Raw genomic sequence first — 24,924 nt, forward strand, 5'->3', positions numbered from 1 at the left:
AATGAAAATGAAAAGTGTATCTGGTTTCTGGACTCAGCAGGAGATACAGATCATTGGTGAAGACTGCAGGGGTCTGATGGAGCTGCTCGACTGGGTGAGATACACAATCATTAAATGGCATGACCATTGTCCGGGTCGGCAGTTAGGTCCATCAGATAATGAAAGGAGACAAGGCTGATTCCCTCGCAGACACATTTCTTTACAGCGCCCTTAATTTAATTAAAGTAAATAAACTTATAACTGATCTGCTTAAGTGACAAAACGCTGCTGAGGAAGCTCATTTGCTCGACGCTGGTGTCTGCGGCAACAGATAATACTGTTTTATTACACAAAGGTCACCAGGGAAATTAAGTTCTGGGCCAGCAAATAAAAGAAAAGCCCCGGCGCTCGGAATAACAAGTACACATTGATTACATTCAGTCGCCGCGGCCACACGCGCGCGCCGGTGCGCCGCTGACCTTTCCGCCATCTTGTCAGGGAAATAAGATATGGAAAGTGCTGTGGTGTTGTGAAAACAATCTGCCACCACCAGGGGGACGGCTCGAGAGCCGGTGGGGAAAAGTCGAATTTTACCGGCGGATTAAAAAGACGGCGTTCCGTTGAAGAAATGAATAAGACATGAGTGGATGTTGAGAGGGTGACTGGAGCGGAGCTGGATGTCTTTTGTTGTATACTTTCATTTCATTTGTGCGGCCGCTGCAGTTCGTCACTGTCTGCCTCCGCCTCCGTGATTGATGTTTACAGGTCATAGCAATACTCTTAACTCATTAGTTAGAAAGGGAAAGATGGGAGCACTTGCTGGAGTGAGATATTGCCCAGGAACAGAGGGAGCTATTTCAACAGGGAGACAGAGAAAGTTGGCGTCAGTGTGATAATGGCCGCTGAACTATTGCATGTTTCAATCAATGGAGACAGAAGTAAATAAAAAGCAGAGGGGAAGATTCACCGGCATCGATCCCGGCTCGACGCGGAGCACGCCGACAATCTATGGTCTGCACCGCTAATGTTCCCAGTCATCCACAAAATCAATGAAACTCATCCTTTCAATAGCATCCAATTATTAACACAAAGTAAAGGCAGCCTTCCACAATGAATTAGAAAACTTTATTGAAGAGCGACGCGCACAAGATGAGCGCTAAGTGGAAGGTGAGACAGTGAAAACGTGGACAAACAAAACCTTTTATTCCCCAGAAAACAGTTTCATCTAGCAGCCCAGACTTCATGGAAATTCAATTCTTTCATACAATAACACTCCAGCGCGCATGTTTGGCACAAGATTACCTGAACAACTACAGTGTACATGGCTTCCAACTCAGTCTCTTTAACCCATTAGGGATGAGACAGCGCTGGCTGGAAACCTCATCCCTCTCTCAAGGAGACTCAACTGGTGGCCCACCTTTGGGGCGCAGAGCCATTCTTGGTGAACATATTTTGAAAATGTTTATAACAGCGACTTCACCGCAGTTTAGTGCTCTACAAAGAAGGAAAAATACTGAAGAAAAGCTCCAAATGTGAACAAAGAAAACAGCACCAGTGCTGTGTACTTTATTATAACACCAGTAATACTTACTTACTTAGTAATATTTAATACATCAAATGATGTCTCTTTTTTTTTTAATAAGAGCAAGAAAATTAATTTTCATTGAATGCTTATTCGATTTAAGGATTTTCAATATAGCATAAATTATGGGCATTTTTCACTGTTATTTTAAATACATTTATATAATTTAACTAAAATTACAGCTGTGAGAACAAACAAAATGGCAATGAAAATAAAATAAATCAAAATTACACCTGCATAAATAATGTCATTTTTAGGAGGCCACAGCTGTAACCATTTGAGAACCACTGATCAACTGCATAAACCACTTGGCTCTTCCCTGAAGAGCAGCGACAGTGTTGGACCATAATGTTGGAGATGAAGAAGAGCCGAGGTGGCCAATTCACTTTACTAAAGGGACACATTACAAACTGTGACCGTTGTGAGGGGCCACCTTCAAAAGAAAGACAGCCATGACTACAGAACATGACGGGAAAATATCCAAAATACGAACCTAAAAAGATTAAATGTAAGGATATTAAGAAGAGTAAATATAAACCTATAGTTAATTTCATTTCATATGCATTTAACTTGAAAAAAAATCAACTATAGACCAGATGTTTCAGATAAAAAGGCAATATATATTTTCAATATTCCTTCAAAGTATTTTGAGGAACAAGAAAAACGCACAAAAATGGCGAATAAAAGGAAGAACATTTTTGTTGTAAACAAAAACATGCTATATTTACAACGGAAGTGGTGGTGGCAACTAAAAAAAGAACAAAAAAAGGCTGAAAAATTACAGGCAGAAACATATTAGTTATAGTTTTAGTCTGACGTCAAAAGGGCCACGAAAATACATATTGGGCCACGTATGACCCCTGGGCCACACTTTGCCCAGGTCTGAAGAAGAGGGAGACATAAAACGGGGTTCATGGATATGAAGAAAAGAGGTGTGAGTCTGGAGGATGAGGCCTTTAGCTCAGCTCTTTTTCCCACAGTGTAAAGCAGGAGCCAGTCCCAGCTACACAGGGTGAGAGAGTCAACTTTGCTTTCAGGTCCGAGTCACTGTGTATTCACAGTTTAGTGTAGCTCACCAGTGACAGACGTACGTCATCAAAGCTCTCAGTGTTCAAGGTCCAGGCAGGAATTCTGCGGCTTTGATGTCGACCTACTTCTGGAAAAATATTAAGGAAACTATCGTCTTCCATTCCTGTGCCGCGCTCAAACACGGTAATTTAGTCTTCACTCTCGGAGAGAACAAAGCCAGCACTTGTAGAGGAGTGCAGCGGACAGGTTAGCGTCTGCAGCCAGCGTGGGTGGATCGCAGCTATTACCGCGCTTATTTATGATCTCACAAAGTCATAAATCTGTCATAAGAGCGCCACTTCCACACCGTTAAAACACTGGAGACCATCATAACTCAACCCAAATCAAGGGAGGCCTTTTCATTCAAAAATATTTTTGTTTGAAGTCAACATTTATTTCCATTCGTGAGGCCATCACTTTTAAATAGCTCCTAACAACATGGAAGTTTTAAATGGCGTGACGTGTTTTTGACAACATGTCAGTGAGGCCCTCACAGAGCACACGCCAGAGAGGCTTCCATCTAGATCGCATGGCCTCTCTTTTAGGAGCAGGGCGGGAAGCTCAGCCGCCCTGGGGAGACTCCAAGTAGAGCAGCAGGCATGTGACGAGAGCAGTGCGTCTCAATCATTTTCTGTTGCGCCCCCCTCAGGGAGGAGTAAACGTTTCGCGCCACCCAACTCTGTGCCGCCTCTGTAAATACCATCATTTGTTTATAAAATTACTATATGTACATTGTATATTTGTTAACATTAAAGAAAAGAAAAAAAGAAAGTGATATAGATCAACTTCCAATAAAGAGTAACTTTATCAACGTTGTTTTTGTCTGTAACAGAAATGACTTCAAGTCCATCAATTTGCCTGAAATAAAAAAATACATAAGTGTGGACGTGCAATTACACTTTATTCTAGTACGGCAAAAAAGTATGTTCCATGAGGTCACATGTGCCCCCACTGCAATTGCTCCGCCCCACTATTTGAGAAGGACTCTTGGAAATACAACCGTTGTTACAACCGTTGACTGTGTCTGGGCTTCTGTGGAGACTCAACCTTGGATAAGTGGTTGACGCAGGTTCGATGGATGGGCAGTACCACTGAGTGTTAGGCGACTTCCTGTCGGTGTCTCATGGCGCCCACATCTGCTTGGTGTTGCTGCAGGAAGTGGACTTGTGCGCGAGCTAAAATCTTCACTACAGTTCGGGATGGACTAGTTTCAGCTGGGGACATGACGCAAAGATCTCAGTCCAATCTCTGCCTTTTCTCAGGGACTAAAGACGGGACTCTCATCTTCAGCACAAAGGTCCCAAGTGATACCAGTCCAGCGCAAATAAACCATAAGCAAACTGGTTCTTGATCCAAAATGAGCAGATTGTATCGTAACCTTCCTGTCGCCAAATGTGGTTGCGAACCATGACATTGAACTGAATGTCAACCCTGTGTTGCCCCATAAATGTTGTGCGGAGGTAATGTGATGTTACCCCACCCCCCGAGCTCAAACTACTCCACTCTGGATATCGCCCTGAGCCACTGACCACTGCAGGACCAGACCATGAGAACTGCAGTCCTTGATGCTATCACATGCAGCCCACCACACAACACAGCTGGTCACCATGGGTTTCAGACTGAAAATATCATGGAGCGCTTCCAGGGCAGTGGTTGGATGAAGAGCTGGAGGAGCCACTCGCTCGCGGCGAGGAAGAAAATCTGATTAAACAATTAGTGTCAATTAGCCCCGACCAAATCATTGGACAAACAATTGGTCTCTAGTGCCTGGCTTCATTACAGGCGAGTCTCAGCTCCTTATCACGAGCCGCGTCGCGCCTGATTCATGTCCGACTCTCCTCTGTCCCTCAAGCACCATCAATTATCCACCAGTAAACAAATCCAGCAGGCAGGAAAGCACACACACACACACACACAGACACACAGCGCAGGATCCCAGGGCTGCTTAGCATAAGCCGCCGTCGCTTGTCAGCCGCGACATGACAACAGAGAAGAGAGAACAGACATTTTGTCCGTGTGCAGCTCAGACACTTCCTGTTTCCCCGAGGTGGAAGCACAAACAAACAATGGCAGGAGAAAGTCTCCAACCTGCGGGGACCGTGTGGCGGCGAGCGACAGCAGGCGCCGTGGCATGTTAAATGACCCCCGTGATGTACGGCTTAATGAAGCCCTTGTGTTGATCACGCTCCACATTCATCAACAGGCATGAACAGATTCCCTTATTTTCTCAACGCTGCCTCGATAAACTGCAATTTCATTTAACCTTGGACAGCAACTTTAATAGCTTCCACAGGACAACTGTCAATACTTGCCTGGGTGTACAGTGATTAAATTGGCGGGCGAGAAGTGTGTCCCGGCTCTTCCTCGTGCTCATCCCCACACACACACGCACGCACGCACACACACTCCCAGCCCCCGCGCTCCTACTTCAAATCACAATTTGTACTTCACACTTGCACAGTCGGCACTTAAAAGCCCGAGTCAAGGCAGACGCGCGGGCGTCACTGTTCAATCACCAGAGCAATCGCTTGTTGTGGGTCTGGGTTGGCGTGAGCCATGCGCAGGGAAAAAATACATCTGGAATTAGCACGGCCAAAAGAACTTTTTTAGGACAATTAGATTGAAAACTCAAAGGCCCCAGTGGCCAAATTAAAAATTCCCGGGATAAAGACTTCAAATATGCACAATTATGGAGCACCGAGCTCAACAGCGCCCCTAGTGCCGAGAACACATGAAAGATCAAACAGTATGACCCCAAGTTTGTTCAAGGAAAACTTCAATTGCCTTATAGTATGATAGATAAAAATAAATAGAGTTTGTTAGCATTAATAACTGAAGCAAGAATCATGAGAAAATAAGGTTTAGATTAGATTAGAGTACACTAGATTACAATACATTACATTACTTTAGATTACATTACATCAGGTGGCCATTATTAGTCCTACGAATTAAACTAAAATAAATAAATAAACTGTACCTTCATAGTCCATTAGGAGCTGTCGAATTTGTGCCTTGATAAATTGCAAACTGCAATCAATGAAATAGAAATGAAAATTAACTAAATGAGGAAATATCGCCAATAAATGACAGGGCAGATGAAATGAATAAAACCAAAGACGGTCGCCGTTTTTCATGCTTAAAAATAACACATTCGGATAAATAAATAAAGTAAAATATATGTATAGATCATGGACAAAACAGAACATTTTTCAGCAAAGAAATCCAACCATATCGCAATTTTTAGTTATTGTCCCAATTTAATTTAATTTAATTTTTAATCTATGTATTTTTCTACATGAGTTATAAACCATTGTACGTATCAGTTTCAAATGTAATACCCGTCATAAATAAACAGTAGTAAATACATATATGTATGTTTAGATCAAACAGAAGTGAAATAAAGGCGTATTTCATAGATTGTCTGTAGAAAAAGAACACTGATATCAGCGCATGATGAACACGTCACTCGAGCCTCACAGCATCTTAGATATTGGATAGAAAATTCACATTAAAAGGAAGCGAAAGCATGAAGAGCTCACAGGAGAATTAGCGCACCACATTCACACGCTGTCGGAGAGTTTGCTGTTGTCCGCCGGCTCAGTCCACAGCACCAAAACAGGAGGGTGACAGGCGCTGACGTGAGCCCTGTCATAAGGACTTTCCTGCAGCCGTGTCAATTGAGCATAAATGATCCGCCGTGAAAGGCCTGTCGGCTGATTAAAACCAATTGTCTGGGCAGGGAAGGACGCGGCAACCTCTTTATTATATGATAAACTAAGTTAATGGAAGAAGACAATCTCCCCTCTGGGAAATCGGGGCCACTCTTAATTAAAGCAGCGTGTTGTCCCCGCGGGGCGGACCAGACTTTTTGTCATTCTGAAATCAAACTTTTTCTTTTTTTGAAGTTTTCTCCTCCGTGGAAAGGACGGATAATGAAGAGTCACACTCAGGTGTCAAATAAATTATCCAGACTTGACGCTGAACAATGTATTTAGTTTTGTGACTTTAATACGTAGAAAAGGTTGTTTTGATGTCGCCAAGATTCCAAGCATTGATGAAGGCATCGTTGTTTCAGATTTAAGAGGCGTTTACATGTGTCCAACTCGAGGGCCGGGGACCAAATCCCGTCGGCTGATCATTTCATGTGGCCCACAGCAGCTTTACATTTGTTTAGCTGATTCAAAGCTGCACAAAAACAGATTACCTTCTGACTCAATAGACGCCAAAGATGCTCAACAGGTTTTTATTTATATGTCAACAATTCTTCTGGAATTTTACAAAACATAGATAACAGCTAATATTAGCCGCTAATAATTAAGAGGAGACTGATATTGCATTTGATTTGTTTTTTTGTAGAAGAAGAAGTGTATCGCTAAATGTTGCTAAAATAAATTCCACAGCATCCTCCACATTTTCGTATTTTACAACCTGTTTTTCAAAGAACAGAAACTTTCCTCATCGCTGAGGCCAAACTGTTTGGTGGGATTTAATCCATGAAAAATGGCGGCTGGAGATGCGCGAAGCACAATCTTTAACCCATATTGGTCATTGTTTCGCTTGCTGGAGCGAGGAGGCAGCCAAGCTGCGCTTGAGAGGAAAAGGGCCAGCGCTTCCATGGTGTCATCTGTTTGCACAGACTTGTTGGGAGAAACACGTTTGGTAATTAGCCTGGCTCTCTGAGGGCATTATCACATGTCGCATGTGCGACACTCAACAGTCTGTTTCTGAGCAGCGCAGCCTCAGCAAACAAACGGGGTTTGCTTTACACTCGCGCGGCTGCAGTGACATAACAGAAGAGCAAACATTTCTCTGTCTTGCGCCTCTCGTCGCCTTCCTCCACCCACACTTGAGAGGTGACAGGCAAACACCCGGACTTCCATTATTATCCCGCGCGCCCAGAATGCCTTCAGGAGGATAATTACTGAAACTTGAAGAGCCGGGGCTAATCCTAAGCACTTCACTTTGTATGACTGGCTGGGCCGCCTGTCTCTAAAACTGCAGCTCACGCTGACAAAGTGCCATGTTGGGCTCCATGAAAGTCAATAAGAAGACCCCGCGGCCCGCGGACGCAGCGCTCAGGCCAAATGGAGGGAGAATGCACTCTTATGTGTGTTTATCATAAACCGCCGGTTTCAAACACTGTCATCTGTCACCCTGGGCACCGAAACAAGTGGACGCTCTTGGCAACAGACTGATGCTGATGAAGAAAAACCCTGCATGCGACACCTCAACATGACGAATGAGCTCAGAAAAACACGGGATGGATCAAGGCAACAGTCGACACTTCCGGCTCCTGCAGCATGACAAAGATGGCGCCTACTTTGCTGCTCATCATCTAAACATCCTAGCTCTTGAGTGTGATTCTTGCTAGCAGTAGTCTGACTAGCATTCTACTTCATTCATTTTATTCATTTAAATTCAGATTTCAATTGGAAGTAAAATACAGCTTCAGCACCTTCACTAAGACAGATGGCGCCGCAGAGCTACTCTGCTGTATATGATTCTCAGGATTCAGTAAAATGAAAAGTTTCCGATCAGTAGTTTTGACCAATTTTTTTTCCGTTCATGCATCATAATATTGTGATATCATGGTATATCGTGATGCTATCGTATCGTATCGTGATCCAAGTATCGTGATGTGTACCATATGGTATAAGATTCCCTGTACTTTCTTAACTGTTCATTTGTGTCTTTAAAAAGCTTTAAAGAGGTACAAATTAGTTACTTGCAAGTTATTAATAAGCACAAGGTCCACAGCGATGGAATTGGATATAATGTTCTCATGCCTTTCGGATAGAACTTTCTGTGCTCATTGCAAGATGGAGAGTTGTTTTCTTCGATGTTAGCCTTTACGTAATTATGGTAGTTTTGTGTAGTTGTACTGAGTGTGGCACCATTATGAGACAAAGGAGGGTGAAGGTGGCAGTTGAAGCACGTGGTGCTGAACAAGCAGTAATAACCCAAAGCAGTACCAGCTACGACCCGAACCATAGAGTCCTGGACGGCATCCGGCTCTGACTGCCAGCCGCTGTGAAGGAACATTAACACAATGTCTTGACATGGCTGCGTGACAAGACGCATCACATGACAACGCAGCAGTGTTCTGAGGAAGTTTGTCATTTACCATAGAATTACTGAGATGTACGGAGGCAAATTATGCCCAACTAAATTACCATTCACGGTCGCCATGTAAACGAACAACATGGCAACTGAGAACAAAAGAGCTAACGCACGCGCTTGTTAAAGACAACCTGTGAAGTAAAGAGCGACTTAAACAGCCAGGAGAGGCTCGCTGAGGCCTCGCGGCGAGCAATAAGCCGGAGATCTGATCTGCGGCAGGAAAGTTTGATTGAAAACTAAGAAGGCGGAGGGAAGTTCTCTGGGCTCTTCATTCATCCCGGGAGAAACCAGAAGCTGCCGCCCCGGCAGACAAAAGCAGGAACAGCTGGCTGATCGATACCCGACAAAGGCTCAGAGGTTAGAGCAGTCAAAGGACTGTTAACTAGCCATTTTATTTGCCAGACATTTATATCATTGTTTACGGTTCAGTGGCTCCCTTCAGAGCCGGCCACGGTGCACACCTGTGCTCCCAACTCTTTCAGGAGCCTCTTATTCACTTCTCATCTGCAGACACAAATGTTATTCACCTCGACTCTTTCTCTGCTGACGGAGATCATATTGAACGGACGGATGTTAATGTTAATGATGGAAGACGCTGCCAGTGAGTGCAAATAGCTTTGTTCAGGCGAGTCTGAAAACAATAAACAAATCCAACTTAGATGCCAAGCCCCACTTCCTGTTTAGATCCCAAGATAAATAATTTGTTTTGGTAAAACAGAATGAAATGCTAGAACCTTGATAAAATAAATATTAAGATAAAAAAATATACTCAAAAAAGTAAAGTTAAAGTTACCAATGAACACAAGCTCACTGAACAAACCTCATGAGCATTCATTTGTCTGACCTTTGACCTGAATTAAAAAAAAAAAAAGTAACACCTTTCTGTATGAATTTTTCAACTTGCGACCTTCTTTAATAATCAATAATCATGAATGGCTGCTTTTTCATTGATATTCAACAAAGTATACATGAAAATGAAAAAAACCCTCTCATTTCACTCAAGTCCTACATGGGTGTTTTGGATGAATCCGAGTGTTTGTTTACCGCAGGAACACATGGCTCTGCTGCCGCCATCCTGGCTCGTGCTGCGAGGGAGAAGGAGACCCTCTCTGTGGCTCACCCAGGCGGAGAGGGGCTTCCTGCACATCTTTTGTCGCACCATTTGGGCCCTTGTGTCTGAGGCTGCCCCGCTCCGGACCCACTTGGCAGATCACACTGCAGACGGACATCTGCTGCATGCAGCCTCCCCGTGACTGGAGAGAACAAACTCCAAATCATCAGAGTCCACTTCATGCAAACACAGCGGCCCTCGTCTCTGGCGGGAACTGACTAGAACATCGTGGACAGATTCAAACCCTCTTCCTAAACAGTTATTGATCGACACAGACATGACAGCGGCCGCAGACCATACCTGATTCAACACCGGCTACATGTTTGTTTGTTTTTTTTATTTAGTCTAAAAAAACCAAACTTGGCGCATTTTGTTTTCAGAATATTTTACTTCAGAAATTCCATTGTAACTAATCGCTCAATGACTGATTTGAAAAAGATGATAGGAAATGTGCTGCTAAGGAAAAAAAAAAGGTTGTTGTAATGCCACCATCAGCCGGCAGGGGCAGTAAACAACCACAGAGGAACAACACAGGTCAGTCTCTGGAGGAGCCCTCCAACAAGTGTCTTTCCTCAATTGAGCCACTTGAACATCATCTGACGTTTCACCAAAATGTTTTCATTTTTAGTTAGCAACTGATCAGGGGGAAGAAACCCGAGTTCCTAGGGATGAAAAGTCACATTGATACCAACATATTGAGTCATTTAGGAGTCAACACAAGGACATCAGAAGAGACTAGGTACTAGTCAGATCGAACTGACATACAAGAAAACTTTATCATATATAAAAGCTTAGATTTTTCTCCGTTTTACTGGAACATAAATGACTCTCAATAACTGGATCATTACAAAGAGAAAATTCAACTCGACTCATTCGGGTGGTGAGAAAGAACTTCATATTTTTCTGGAGTTTGTCATTTAAAAGAGGTGATTTTAAAGGGTCATTGAGAGGGGCCTCCTGCTCGTTTTGCCCATGGCCTTGAAGCAACTGCAGCCGCCTCTGGGAACAACTGCTTCTTCATATTTCTATTTCGAAATAATTGTGGTGTAAAGTGATTATGTGTAATTGCCAGAGTCCATTACCGCCCACCTTCATTCAGAAATATCTGCGCGACTTCAATACAAGCCTGCTTCTTGACTGTCCTTCTGAGCGAGTGAACCTTCAGCGCGCAATATTGAACCGCCGTTTGTTCGTGCTCAGCGGCCCAGACTAACGCGGTCATTATGGTGTGGAAGGGGACAGGTTTGAGTTTGATTCCATGATGGTAATACAGTCCAGAGAGCGCTCAATGGGGACATCTGTTCGACGCGGCTTTACAGTGGCACCAGAGAGGAGCGACCTGCGCCGTGTGGAGCGGCGGCGACGCAACAGGCGCAGAATACATTAAACAATTTCCAGTGGATTAAATAGACGGTGTGTATGTGAGAGAGGGAGCGAGAGAGAGCGTGTGTGTGTGTGTGTGTGTGTGTGTGTGTGTGTGTGTGTGTGTGTGTGTGTGTGTGTGTGTGTGTGTGTGTGTGTGTGTGTGTGTGTGTGTGTGTGTGTGTGTTCGGCAGCAGGGAGATGGTTTCCTATTTTTGTAAAGCCGTTATCGGGGTGACCTTTGGCATCTGACTCGCAACTGTGATCATCGAGCCATTAGTCACCAGAGGCCACCGGACGAATGAACTTTACGCAGGAAATAAATGCTGAAAATAACAGTTGTGTCGCTAAATAGTCAAAATATCAAATGATTTTAAGCACAAAACGAAGCTTAAACTGTACTAATTGAAAGAGAAAATTAATAATCGATCCGTGTGCGCGCGTGCGTGTGTATGTGTGTGCGTGTGTGTGTGTGTGTGTGTCACTCGGAGCAAACGGGTCAAATCCACAGCGGACCCGCACCACACGGTAGGTGTTTCATGCAGTAAGGCTTATTTCGCGCCAAATAACGTCACACTCGTGTGATTCACGTTTCTGTAAATGCCGACAGAACAACGGAGTCGATGCGCCTCTGACTTTAAACCTTCCATTCGCCGTTTAATATTTTGAAATACACATATACTCCATGAAATCGCGTAGCATTTATTGGTTTCGAATTAAAAGTGCGGCTTGTTTTGCTTCGGAATGGTCCGTTTTTATTTCACCTGTGCGAATTAATCCCCTCAAAAGGGTCCGACTCCAATCCGAGAAACACAGGGATTAATCAGGAAGTCCATCTATCAGGCTGCGTAATAAAGGCAGCGAGGTGGCTTAGGCAGATGATGTGATGAATAATCCCTGGTCGTTTTAATTAACTTTTCCATGTCCTGTAATGACCAGGCTGGTCAACAGAGCCGGTCAATAAGCATGTTAATATCAAACAAATAAAAGTGCGGATGATTAAAAACCTCCCGCGTTATTAAATTTGAAATTCAAATGAAATTTATGCTCCTGCCGCCGCGCGCATGTTAATGTCGCGCACATCCTCTTATGTAATAGCGGATTTCGGTGCATGTCAGTGATGCTGCAACTTAAATAAATGAAGCCCGGGACAACAACATTATGGCCTTTTTTTCCCCCCCTCACGTGCAGGGAGGGTCAACTTTGACCCCGGCTCATCGTCGTCTGCAGCAAATTTAATAAAAAGGCTTTGAGGTAATTGAGGACAATTACAGTGAAAGTTGGAGCAACAGAGGCGGAACAATGGAACCTTTCTGCAGCCTCTGTCTATATTAAGAGACTTCGAAATCAAAGAGGAGTTCGAGAAGTCAACGACATCGTTCGTTTAAAGTAAGAAAAACACCTTAAATGTATTTGTGATAATGGAACTTTCAACGAAGTTCAATTACAGGACCAATTAAATGCAGTGTAATTATCTTGTCTATTTATTTATTGCTGGATTGGTGGGTGCTTTGTGTCTAATATGATTTTAAATGCATTATTTAAAAGAAAACGAATATAGTCTCAGCGAAAATTACAATATGAATCACGATTTTATAAAAATTCTCACAAAAATCTTGACAAAATGATCTGACAGATCATTGTATAGGTTGTTATTTTGGCAGTTAAAAATTAAGTTTAGGTTTACACGTGTACCATCATACTCAAATTAAAAGAAAAAAAGACAGTTGTTTGCTGTTTAAATTCACATCATATGTCTCAACTTGATTCTTCCTCATTCTTTTCAGACTAATCCAGAAAGTAAACTTCAGAGTTACCGTACTGTGGTCGCGTAACACCGTGGACCATGTTGGGAAATAAGCAGCAAACCTTGAGGAATCTACCCCTCTTTCACAAAGTTAAAACTTTCACTTTAAAACCGAGACATAGATGACAATTTCAACTTAATTTAAGTGTGATTCGTCCATTATTGGCCCTATATGTTTCGTCACTCTCATTGAAATCATTGCAGGAACTATGGCTTTGCAGTTGCTGCTAAACTTGAACAAAACTTTGAGAGTCATGTCGATAATACAGGACAGCGATTGCTGAGTAAGGATTTTGTTCTACGTTAGAAATGAATGACGATTTTAGTGTTTCAAAAACTTAATTGAAACGTTTGTAGAAAAAAAATAACTTGAGTCGGCTTCATTCGGAAACTCGGATTTCCTCCCACAGAAAGAGCTTAATTGTGTGTGTGTTGCGATGGACCGTAGGCCTGTCCAGGCTGTCCCCCGCCTCTCACCCCAAGTAGCTGGGACAGACCCCCGTGACCCCGAGTCAGCCACGAACGAATGAAGGATTTCTCCCAGGATGGAAAGCGGATTCTAATTTCGGCCCTCGACTCGGGTCCCTCGTGACTGGGGCAGGTCACCGCGCGCGCGCGCGCTCTCTCTCTCCCTCTTCATTTATGGCATGTGATGTCCCGCAGCCAAGAAGACCTTCATTAAGCGACGCTCTTAATTCCTCCTTCCTTATTCACTCTCATTTAACTTTACCTTCCTTCCGCTGTCTTTTATTATGGAGGGGGCGGCGGGGGAGGGCGGGGGGAGGGAGGGCTCGCTGTCTGCGGCCTCTATTGATGACCTCACCGCGCGGAGGGACGCGGCCCCTGATTGGTCGCCCGTGTCACAGCGGCACTTCAAAGCCGGAGAGGAGCCTACAATTGTGGAAGAATGGGCGGAACACATCATTGTATTGCACACCTCTAAAAAAACACTGCTCTGATTCATAAATATAAAAAGATCCGGAGAGGAGGGCAGTGTTTTTGTGTGTGTGATGGCAACTTCACTTCTGGGGGTGAGTGTGAAGGACTTTCTTACTGCTTTAATGAGTGGTCATTGTCCGGAGGCGCAGGACTGAAGTTAGAGCAGCAGGCAGGGAGCTGATGCTTTCCGCAGCACCGCACATTTGACTTGGGTCGTGTTATTCCGGAGCGTAAACGCTGACCGAGTTTGTCTGCTTTCCGTTTGCAGCGGTAGGAAGGGACTTGCGCCGGAGGTTCCTCTAACTTGTGTCTGACTGCTGCTGCTGCTGCTGCTCTGTGTGTTCCAGGAGGAGCCGAGGTTTGGATCGACTCCTTTAGCCATGCTCGCTGCAACATGCAACAAGATCGGGAGTCCGAGCCCTTCGCCCTCCGCTATCTCGGATAATTCCTCCTCCTTTGGGAAGGGCTTCCACCCGTGGAAGAGAGCGGCCAGCGCCAGCAGCTGCAGCCTGGGCTCCGGCCTGTCCGGCTTCGGCGTGTCGCGCAATGGATCCGGCATCACGGACTCTTTCGGCGGCAACGGCTCCCCCGGGTCCAGCGCCTTCTCCTTGACACCCGGCACCACGTCCGGGTCACACTTCGGAAACGACTACTCGGTTTTCCAGGCGTCCGTGACGAACAGCTCGCAGGAGTCCAGCCACCAGCCGGTGTTCCTCTCCAAAGTCCACGCCTCCGTGGACACGTTACAGGGCATCTATCCACGCATGGCGCACCCGTACGAGTCCTGGTTCAAGTCCTCTCACCCGGGAATCCCTGCAGGAGACGTCGGGACCACCGGGGCGTCTGCGTGGTGGGACGTTGGAGCAGGGTGGATTGACGTTCAGAACCCGAACGGAGCGGCTCTTCAGAGCTCCTTGCACTCGGGGGGTCTTCAGACGTCGCTGCACTCCCCGCTGGGCGGATATAACTCGGACTACTCCACGTTAGGCCACTCGGCGTTCAGCACCAGCCCGTCTCCTCACCTGTTGAGCACCGGCCAGCACTTGATGGACGGGTTTAAACCGGTGCTGTCGTCTTACCCGGACTCGAGCCCGTCTCCGCTGGCAGGAGCAGGTGGGACAATGCTTTCCGGGGGTCCACCCGCCACCTTGGCGGGGTCCCCGAGGTCATCCGCCCGGCGGTACTCCGGCAGAGCCACCTGCGACTGCCCCAACTGTCAGGAGGCGGAGAGACTCGGACCGGCCGGTGCCAGCCTCCGGAGGAAGGGTCTCCACAGCTGCCACATCCCCGGCTGCGGGAAGGTTTACGGCAAAACGTCGCACCTGAAGGCGCACTTGCGGTGGCACACCGGCGAGCGGCCGTTCGTCTGCAACTGGCTCTTCTGCGGGAAGAGATTCACACGTTCCGACGAGCTCCAGCGACATTTACGCACGCACACCGGCGAGAAGAGGTTCGCCTGTCCGGTGTGCAACAAGAGGTTTATGCGCAGCGACCACCTGAGCAAGCACGTAAAGACTCACAGTGCCGGAGGGTCCGCCGGTTCTGGCTCCGGAGGCAGCGGAGGGAAGCGAGGGAGTGACACCGACAGCGAGCACAGCGCACCGGGCAGTCCTCCGTGTCACTCCCCGGACCTGTTGCACCCGCCCGAGCCCAACCAGGGAGTCGGTATGAACGGTCTCTAGATGCGTCAAACCCTATGGTCCGATCTGGACATGCAGTGGACTCCAGTTAAGTGTATGCAAAATGGTTTATTGTCACTTAAAACAGGCTCGTGCGCTTATTTCGGTCTAACGCTTTATGATAAGGGCCACAAACAAACTGTCACACACAAGCTTCTTTCACAACACCAAGATCTGAATCACCAACTGGACGAACACGCTTGATCGGTTATTTCAAATCTCCACCGGGTAATTTATTATATAAAAAAATACCTCGAAAAACCACCTAAATATGGCTCACACTTATATTATATATATACTACAAATATACACAAACATAGAAGGGGCTATTCACGTACGTTTACACTGCTGCTTTGTTTTTATTTAACCCTCATAAGAAGAGAAAATTACAAATCAATATTGCGTTAATATTCCCAAGATTATTCGGAAATACATTTCATTCAACTTTAAATGACAAACGGACCAAATACGTGACAATATATGAGAAATATTCAGAAAAAGTAGGAGCGATTTTCTCCATCACGCGTTGGTTCCTTATTTTAGGTTCAAACGTCAACTAGGAATTTGCATCATGATGGTCAAGCTATAATCTAGATAAATATTATCTGTAATTTTTAGAGTGACATTTTTCACTGACCTTTTACGAAATCTGTTTCAAGTAAATACACTGAACAAGACGCCATGGACCGAATGGATGCATCGGTTTATTAAAGTTCTGTAGCCCCTTTATGTTTAAATATTGTGTTCATGTACACTGTCCATTCTTTGCCTTGAATATCAATTTATGAGTCAAAAATATAAAGAGCAGATTGTTTTTTAAATTATGATGGTGGTCATTTAGGTTTCTAAAGTCATTTTTTAAAAAAAAGAAAAAAAAACATGATGAAAATGTTTTCTGAATTATTCATGTCGGTTTAATTGGATTTGGACACAAAATGAAATGTTCCTGTCACATTCATATTTGTTTTATTACCAAATAAAATATATCCTTTCGAGAACAACATAACATAACTTATTACGCCAAGCTGTGAGCCCAAATCTAACACTGAGCTATACATTTAATACCCAGGCCCTTATTTTAAAGTGTGACTTCCAATGACAAAACTGTCCAACACGCACACCTTTTGCTTCTTTGAAATTACAAACTGTTGTGGAAAAAAATGAGGGTCTGCAAAGTTGTGCTGTCTGTTCACACGCAAACTCTGGCACTTTATTCGCGAGCAGCAGTAACACACGTAGAGATTTTACAGTGCAAGATATTCTGTTGTATCAGTCTGGTCCTTCTATATTGACTCACCCAAGTTTGCGCAAAGAATACGTTGTAAATATTACAAAAGTAGGTTTAGAATAATAATTACAGCCCGATGTAATAATGTATTTGTCCAAGGAGACGAGTTTTGTATTTCTAGTTGTACATGGACTCTAGTAAATATTTGAAAATATACGGTAATGTACTTTTTCTGATGAAATGTATCGTGGGAGTTCTATTTAACCACCATGTATTTAGGGGGTCTATCGTTAGGCGCACTTTGAATTGTTTTTATTAATTTACTGTCGATCCACTCTGTTGTTTTATTTAAGGACGCATGTTGTAAAGTGATTTTTCGTTTTTATTTTGAGGATTATTTTTGACCCCCACACACACTCTCTCTCTCTCTCTCTCTCGAACAGGAGAAAGGCTTTTTCTGTGAGCCACTCAATAAAGTCAGTCTGGATTCACATTGATCGACTCCGTCTGTTTGATTGTCGAGTCGATGGATTCATTTAGGGAAATATCAAATAAATAAAGCGTCACAAGGCCCCTATTGACATGACTTAACTTAGAAGAAATAACTCGTAAAAACGCCAAGATGATGGTGATGATCTTTCACACAGAGATACAGTTAAGGATATCTCGAGTATTAAATGTATTTAAATGTGAAAATATTCAGTACATTCTTTTAAAAACTAGATGGATCTTCAACGCCTCAACGTTCATATTTTTTGGAGACTTGATGGTTACATTTTCCCTCCGTTACTTCGTTACATAATCTCACGTTTCGCAGGAGAACAAAATTAATTAAACACCCTTCATCTTCGCGTATTTTTTATCGCCATATGAGCACAAGAAAAACGTGTGTGAGCGTGACCATAAAACAGTTACGATCAGGTTTAAAAAGTTCTGTCAATGCGGCGTTCCAGCACCATCTAGCGTCCGATCCCACAGACCTCTCCCTTGAACAGACACGAGTAAACATTTCGGACGCTTATATCTGACACCCTGGTGTTTGCATGTGTGTAGGCTGCACGCAGTAAGCGTCACCATGGAGACCGACTCGATGATAAAATAAAAGTGAATGAGCAGGTGATGACCTCAGCCCGAGTCCCGCATGTGCTGCACGCGCATGATTCACATCTGTGAGTGGGAATACGTGACGTCATCAGGCCGAGTCATAGAGTCGCCAACTTCATGCGTTATTACAGTGTAATAAAGTGACAGCCATGTCAGAGTCCGTGTTGCGAGACCTCGGCATCATTTTTAAACCACGCAGTTCCACGCCCTCCTCCCACTCTCGCCCCCACAGAAGAATATTGGGCGAAACAGCCGCCACGCTGGGATGAAGCCAATTATCGCAGGAGCGGAGTTGAGCCAGAATAACGCGAGTAATTACAGTAGGACGCGGCCCCTCAAACAACGTTTGGAATTTGGATCCTTTCTGTTGCAGGTGGCGGTTCACCCGGTGGAAGAGACGTGCCGTCACCACTGCTCCGTCACGGGTTTAATAACATCAGACGGATGGAAAGTTTCCGAATCGTCAACTCGACGCAAACACGCCACTCAGGCGCCTGGCGATTTGCTGTGAAATAGCTCCCTCTAGTGGCGAAGAAGACAAACCACCGCTTACATCTTGAGTGTCTTCAGTTTTTAAATTGTTTTTTTTCTGTTTCTCCAAACTTCTCAACAATTCCCGACCCTCTGAAAGTATCATTTCTAGTCTTGTCCTATCTGTTCACTCCTGATAAGAAGATCAGTTCTAACCTCCCACATACCTCCACTTCTTCATGTCCTCAATAAATACATTTTTTTGATCTCCATATCATCAGTAACATCGGCGACTAACCTCACCGGTCTGACAAAATGTTGTGTGACTCGTGTATAGAGTACTTGCACTAGTGTAGTAGTGCAAATGTAAATGACTAGTGTTGATACAGTCTTCCTCTAAGTTACAAATATAAAATGTGTGATTCATCGCCAGTTAACTTAAAAAGTAATCTATTGACCGCCGTAGTTTTAATTATTCAGAACATACCTCCTGTTCACTGCATCAACCACTAGAGGGCAGAGACACCACACAGCAAGTGTTTCCTGGTTGACGTTCTTTGCCCTTTTCCGCCAACATTTACACGCCACTAAATTTGACAGGTGGAAACGTAGTGGGGAAGAATATGAAATTGCAATTACTGGGATATTTAAACTGCATCAATTGCTAACAGAAACAGTCATTTTAAAGTGCGTTCATCAGTAGTAAGTGATTCCATCAGCCGTGAATACTTTCGAATCTCAACTTGATCTATGGCGTTAAGTAACTGCGCTATAATACCGCTATACTTTCACAATGTCATGAGCAACAAGTGAAAACAAAGAGGTGCGACAGAGAACGTGTCCGGCTCCGGCGAGTAACCTGCCGAAACTCACGCTCAGTTTCAGGTGTTGCAAGCCTCCTGCGTAAACACGGCGGTGCATTGTGGGTGCTGTAGTGCGACACGGCGAGAGGCCACTCCTCCGCACTGGCGTCTGCGCCGTTTCCAAACTTCCAGTCCCAAAATGCTTCAGGCCGGAGCGCGGAGCAGCATGAGCAGGTAAACACGGAGCTGGTTTCGACGGAGTTGGATTCATTCCTCATTGATCCCAGTCCTGGAAAACTTCTCATGTCGAAGGTGAGTTTTCTACTGCTGCAGTTTAAACAGTGAGCTGAAGTCGGCGTGGACAAGAGTTCATGTGGAAATCAGAGAAGTAAACGCCTTCAGATTTATTTGATCCATAGACTGGATCAACACAAAGAATATGGGCCGTTGACGGTCAGAAAAGAGGACAGAGAGCTATTTTTAAACCTCCAGAAATACAGTAGTCCTTTGATCCAAACAAGTGCAGCGAGACACGGCTACTGTCGCATGAGTCTGACAAGACCAACCTGTTCTTGTGCACTGGTGGAGGAAAACACGCAATTAATGACTCACTCACTGTGACAAGACATGAATGCGTCGCGTCCTTTTGCGCAAACAAGTGACAGGCCTGAGGAACTCGGCTTTATTGGAACGGTTTCCCCCAAATAAGGTCGGGGGCATCTGAACAATGGGCCTTCTTGTTTGACACTACACTGCAAATGTACTCGGATTTCAAAATCGCTGCAAAATTGCTTTAGAATAAAAAAAGCGAACCTATATATGTTTTAGAAATGAGTTTTATTTGTACTACTGACCTAATAGTTGTACAACCATGAAGTGACAACCATCATTTTTGCTACGGGAAACTGTCCACACACCTTGTTCAAGGAAACTCAAGTCAGTATGTGACTGCTGTTTTTAAAATGAAGTCAACTTGTGCCTGTAAAGGCAAATACAGGGAGGACAGCCTCACAGCAGCCCATTTCTTTTGACATTATCTGGGCAACAAACTTTGTTACCGTTTGAAAAGAAGAAGTGAAAAAGAAAGAAGTGAAAAGTCACTCCTTGAATGTGGCGTGGTTCAAAAGGCTAATAGAAATTGAATTTAATCCTTAAAAAAACATCTGAAAACTAAGCGTTTAACTATTATATGACTAGAGGAGAAACTACTGCTGCACGGTGGCCTCACCTGAAGCCTCTTGTTGTCGTGAGTCTGGCACTAACTGGTCAGTCCAATAATGACCTGCTGCAGTGTGACAAACATGTTTATGAGCATGAAGGGAAGCTGTCATTAAATACACTGTACACTTTTCCTGAATGCACTTTATTTAGACATCAGTAATTCAACTTGCTCCTACAGCGCCGCGCTCGCTCTGTGAAACAGTCAGCCATTTTTATGCACATATTCTAGTAGGTTCTCTAGATAATGGGATTGTGTACTGTACAGCATTGCAATATATTGCGATGTAGTGTATTGTCATGCCAGTGTCCGGATGTGTATCGCATCACAGGCTTCCAGCCTATGTTTGAGTTGTTTATCTGCCCACAGGAACATGGCAGCAGAAAGAAGGCCGTTTCGTCGCGTGGGTAGCCTCATGAGGAGCAGATCCGAGGGCACGCTCATTGACCTGGATGACACAGTCTCGACCGATAAGCTAAAAGGTATGTTAGCGACCGCTGCTAATGACGGCTGTGCTAATGTGCGTCTCTAAAAGCTCATCTCTTTCACAGGTGGATACGCATCTCAGGCGAAGCAGAGCTCCGGGTGGCCTCCTCTGCAGCCGGAATTGAACCACTCATCTCAAACCAGCAACCCTTTCTGGCACAAACTGAACGGATCTAACCCCTTCCTGGACGACATTGTCCGCCACTCTGACATCGCGTCGGACACAGAGAGGCAGAACGTGAACCACGTGAGCACGAACAATGGCGACACGACTAGCACGTCATCGGACGAGGGCGGCATGGGCACGTTTCTGGCCAACAAGAACAAGCCCAGCTACCAGTCTGGGCGGTGGAGGAGCGCGTCCGACATTCTGGGGGACTTGGAGAGAAAAGCGCCCAAGCAGGAGGTGAGCTCCACGCCCCCTCAGCCGGTGCTCAATCCAGATTTCGAGTGGCTGAAGAATGACAGGGAGGCCTACAAGATGGCCTGGCTGAGCCACAGACAGCTGACCCGGTCCTGTCTGGACCTGAATCTGATGAGCCAGAGTCCCGGCTGGGCTCAGACTCAGGCCACCAACTTTCAAGTCATCAGCAAGATCGGCCACTCCGGAGGCTCGGTCCGGCTGACGGACTCAGACATCAGTATTCACATCCCACAAGGTCACGTTCCTCCAGGAGAAGTTCAGGAGGTGACTCTGAAGGCCATGCTGGACCCCCCTCCTGGACTCAACAACAACTACATGACCACCATGAGCCCGCTCTTGGAGGTAGTGCTCAGCAACATCAACACAAAGGAGTGCATCTCTCTGGAGATTAAACTGTCCGGGGAGGTGAAGAGCGACCCCCTGAGTCAGGTCATGACCAACGTGGTGGCCCTGCTGTCCAGCAAGAGGGACGGCCCCTATGTCAAAACCAGCGACTGCCAGGTGAATAAAAACATGATGCAGATGAAGCTCCGTGACCTAAAGACGCACTTCTACATGATCGCGGTGGCGGAGGCGTCAGTGCTCCAGTCACCGGCCACGTCGGTGTGGGATTACCTCGACCGCCAGATCACCGTGGCCCTTTACGGCCCCAGGTACATCCATCCGTCCTTTAAAGTGGTGATCGTGGTCTGCTGCCACGAGAGCGTTCCGTCCAAGCTTCCCTTCTCAGACATCTGCAAAGGCAACAAGCACGTGCCGCCGCTGGTGCTGCAGCTGTGGGGAACTCACCACTTCAGACCTGCGGCCCTGCAAAACCTCACAGGCTCCACGTTCACGATCAGAAGCGAGGACAAGCGGAAGGAGGTCAGGCAGAGCCAGCTCAAAATTGGGACCGTTCTGCATTTACCTGTTGCTTTGTCTTGTCCTAGCAATGTGACAATGAACCCCTTTAAGTTAGACCTGCTGGTAAGAGAGTCGGGTAAAGACCCCATCGCCCAATTCCAGATTCCCTCTCCGCCCACTGCGCCCATCAGATCTGAGAAGAGAGTTACCAAGTCCATAGACAAGCGAGGTGAGGCCACCATCCCAGAGGAAAGTGTCCCAAACATCCCCAGGTTTAAAAACCGACCTGTGGATGTGCGTTTATACGGCGTGGCCCTCAAGTCCGTCCTGCGGCAGCCTCGCATGGAGTACCTGCTGGAGTACTTTAAAGGGGACACGGTGGCGCTCTTGTCCAAGGACCGGGTCCGGTCAGTCGGGAATTTAAAGGAAAAGGACTGGTACATCGGCTTCCTCCGAGGCAGGACTGGTCTGATCCACTGCAGAAACGTCAAGCTCATCAGTAAAGACCAGGTGATGGACTTCACTGGCGTCCAGGTCAGCACCGAGGCCCTGCTGGACAACCTGACTCTGCCCTTCAACAAGCTCACCTACATGTACTCCGCCATCCAAACCCTTATCACGGAGCACATCACCAGCTGGAGGGTTTTCGCCGACGCGCTGGGATACTACGACCTGTCGCTGGACACCATCACTCGCCGAGTCGCCGAAACGGAGGACGACAAAGTGGCGTGTGTTCTGGAGAAGCTGAAGGAAGACTGCCACGCCGAGAAGAGCAGGAAGAAGTTCTTGCACGAGCTCATGGTGGTACGTATGTCACACCGACCCTTGCTTGCTGGGACCAGCCTTCTGCTTGGCTGAATTTTCATCTTGATTTTGGGGTTCAGGGTTTGTTGAAGATCGACTCGGTGAATCTCGTGGCCCAGCTGATCCAGAACACGGTGATCCTGTCGACCGCTGTGGAGCTGGGGATTCGGTGGCGCGAACTCGCCGAGAAGACGGGAAAGCTGAGCCAGGCTCAGATCGCTGCCTACGAGGCGCCGCACCAGGGAAAGAATGGCGTCATCATCCCTCAGGTCAGTCACACAACAGGACGGAACACAAACATGCGCCGTCCCGAGAGTAAACAAGCCTCCTCTCCCTACTCAGGCCATGTGGAAGCCGGCCTACGACTTCCTCTTCTCCTGGAGTCAGTGCTACGGCAACAGCTACAGGGACATGATCCAGGATCTTCACCTGGTTCTGGACAAGATGAAAAACCCGGTCACCCGGCAGTGGCGGGAGCTGACCGGGGCTCTCATCACCGTCAACTGTCTGGAGGTCTTTCGCGCCGCCGCCCACCCGAAGGCCTGAGCCTGATGACGAAACCCTTCACGCTTAACAAAGAATGGAGATTGTCAGGTTTAGCTGCAAGCTGTTGCTGAACTCACTCTGTGAGCGGTTAGTTATTAGCATGCACACTTGTAGACTCCACCTGACATGTACCTTTGACCCTTTGGGCCCAGGAAGTGGCCCCGAAAGACAAGCATATTCATAGAATACATGAGCAGGATCTGACTTATGCTGCGAGCCAGCAGACCAGAATCAAGACCCGCCTCTCTTTCTCCACTGCACTTGCCCATAAAACTATTAGCAACAGAGGCTCGACAACAAGAGCCAAACCTGGACTTAACGGCCCAGATCTGCAGCACTCGTCCATGTTGCGTCACACAATTTTGATCAATGAAACGCGAACCTAAGAGATGCACTAGATTTGATCGGCAAAAGAACATGGCGGCGGTGAAGCGACCACTAAGAAGGCCTGAGTCTTTCAATGTGACATTGACTGAAGTTACCATGGAAACTGCTAGAAGGCTGATGGTCGACTCAATTAAATACCGATTGAAAGCTCACTAAAAGTAGCCCAGTGTTTGTCGATGTCATGTGGCACATGAGAGACATGTAGCAAGGTTATCCATGTCAGCAAATCTAGTGTCTGGTCGGTTTTCAGAGAAATAGAACTACTTTCCATCAAGGTTCTGCTGGGCTCCCGCATGAGTCTTTTCACTAACAGTTCAAACGTGTGCCTCAATTATTTAAGTGGCGACTGCTATTATCCCACAGACGGAGGAGCGACACACTCCAACCACAGGAATTCAGCAACACACTCATCTTCAGAATCTGTTTTTCAGAGGTTGTTCACAGGGTTGAACTGCTCATGGAAACGTCTCTCACGTCAACATCAAAGCGCACGGCATCACAGCATCTCAACTTTCAGATCTCCTCAAGACTTATACGAACTAAAAGTATCATTTTCCAGGGCATTATGAGACACTCACTTGTGCAGCATGTACTTACTGTGACTATAATGACTTCACCGCCAGTATACGTCCGAACAGTGTTTAAAACGGTGCCATGTACAGTTGACAGTTGTGTGAAAACGTGTGGTAATAATGTAAAAACTGTGACGCCTGTTGGTGTGAATCACAGTGAAATAAAGAGGCGCTCCTCACTCTTGATTTCTTGAATGATTTCCTCCATGTTTGCTCTCCCTGTTTGCTCTGGCTTTGGTTTCAGCCGAGAGTGAGAAGGTGCTGCTCCCAGACCAAACACTGAGGTAAACTTAGGTCTGTGGAAATCAAGCTGAGTGGATTTAGTTCCCCTGTCAACAATACTGAAGATCACGTAATATTAGAAGTAGTTCAAGCTACTCTATATCTAAT

The 24,924-nt window shown here is 45.8% G+C and overlaps 2 protein-coding genes across 2 annotated transcripts; both read left to right on the forward strand.

Annotated features, from left to right (window-relative positions):
• Positions 1-14,039: 14,039 nt before the first annotated feature.
• sp8b (sp8 transcription factor b) lies at positions 14,040-15,650 on the forward strand. Its single transcript, XM_053843685.1, has 2 exons — positions 14,040-14,060; positions 14,316-15,650. The coding sequence occupies exons 1-2, from the start codon at positions 14,040-14,042 to the stop codon at positions 15,648-15,650; spliced, it is 1,356 nt and encodes a 451-aa protein (XP_053699660.1).
• Positions 15,651-19,417: 3,767 nt separating this feature from the next.
• macc1 (MET transcriptional regulator MACC1) lies at positions 19,418-24,704 on the forward strand. The gene is made up of 5 exons (XM_053843684.1): positions 19,418-19,565; positions 20,842-20,954; positions 21,024-23,029; positions 23,110-23,298; positions 23,372-24,704. The coding sequence occupies exons 2-5, from the start codon at positions 20,846-20,848 to the stop codon at positions 23,573-23,575; spliced, it is 2,508 nt and encodes an 835-aa protein (XP_053699659.1). The 5' UTR covers positions 19,418-19,565; positions 20,842-20,845; the 3' UTR covers positions 23,576-24,704.
• The last annotated feature ends 220 nt before the right edge of the window (positions 24,705-24,924 follow it).

The sequence above is a fragment of the Synchiropus splendidus genome, chromosome 15 (assembly GCF_027744825.2).
Source record: "Synchiropus splendidus isolate RoL2022-P1 chromosome 15, RoL_Sspl_1.0, whole genome shotgun sequence".
Classification (NCBI taxonomy): Eukaryota; Metazoa; Chordata; class Actinopteri; order Syngnathiformes; family Callionymidae; genus Synchiropus; species Synchiropus splendidus.

Bases quoted from the DNA above. Each gene is read 5' to 3' on its own strand.
- sp8b (XM_053843685.1), top strand. From the start codon at position 14,040: ATGGCAACTTCACTTCTGGGG. The intron at 14,061-14,315 runs GTGAGTGTGAAG...TGTGTGTTCCAG, and splicing joins TGGCAACTTCACTTCTGGGG to GAGGAGCCGAGGTTTGGATC.
- macc1 (XM_053843684.1), top strand. From the start codon at position 20,846: ATGGCAGCAGAAAGAAGGCCGTTTCGTCGCGTGGGTAGCCTCATGAGG. The intron at 20,955-21,023 runs GTATGTTAGCGA...TCTCTTTCACAG, and splicing joins CTCGACCGATAAGCTAAAAG to GTGGATACGCATCTCAGGCG. The intron at 23,030-23,109 runs GTACGTATGTCA...TTTGGGGTTCAG, and splicing joins TCTTGCACGAGCTCATGGTG to GGTTTGTTGAAGATCGACTC.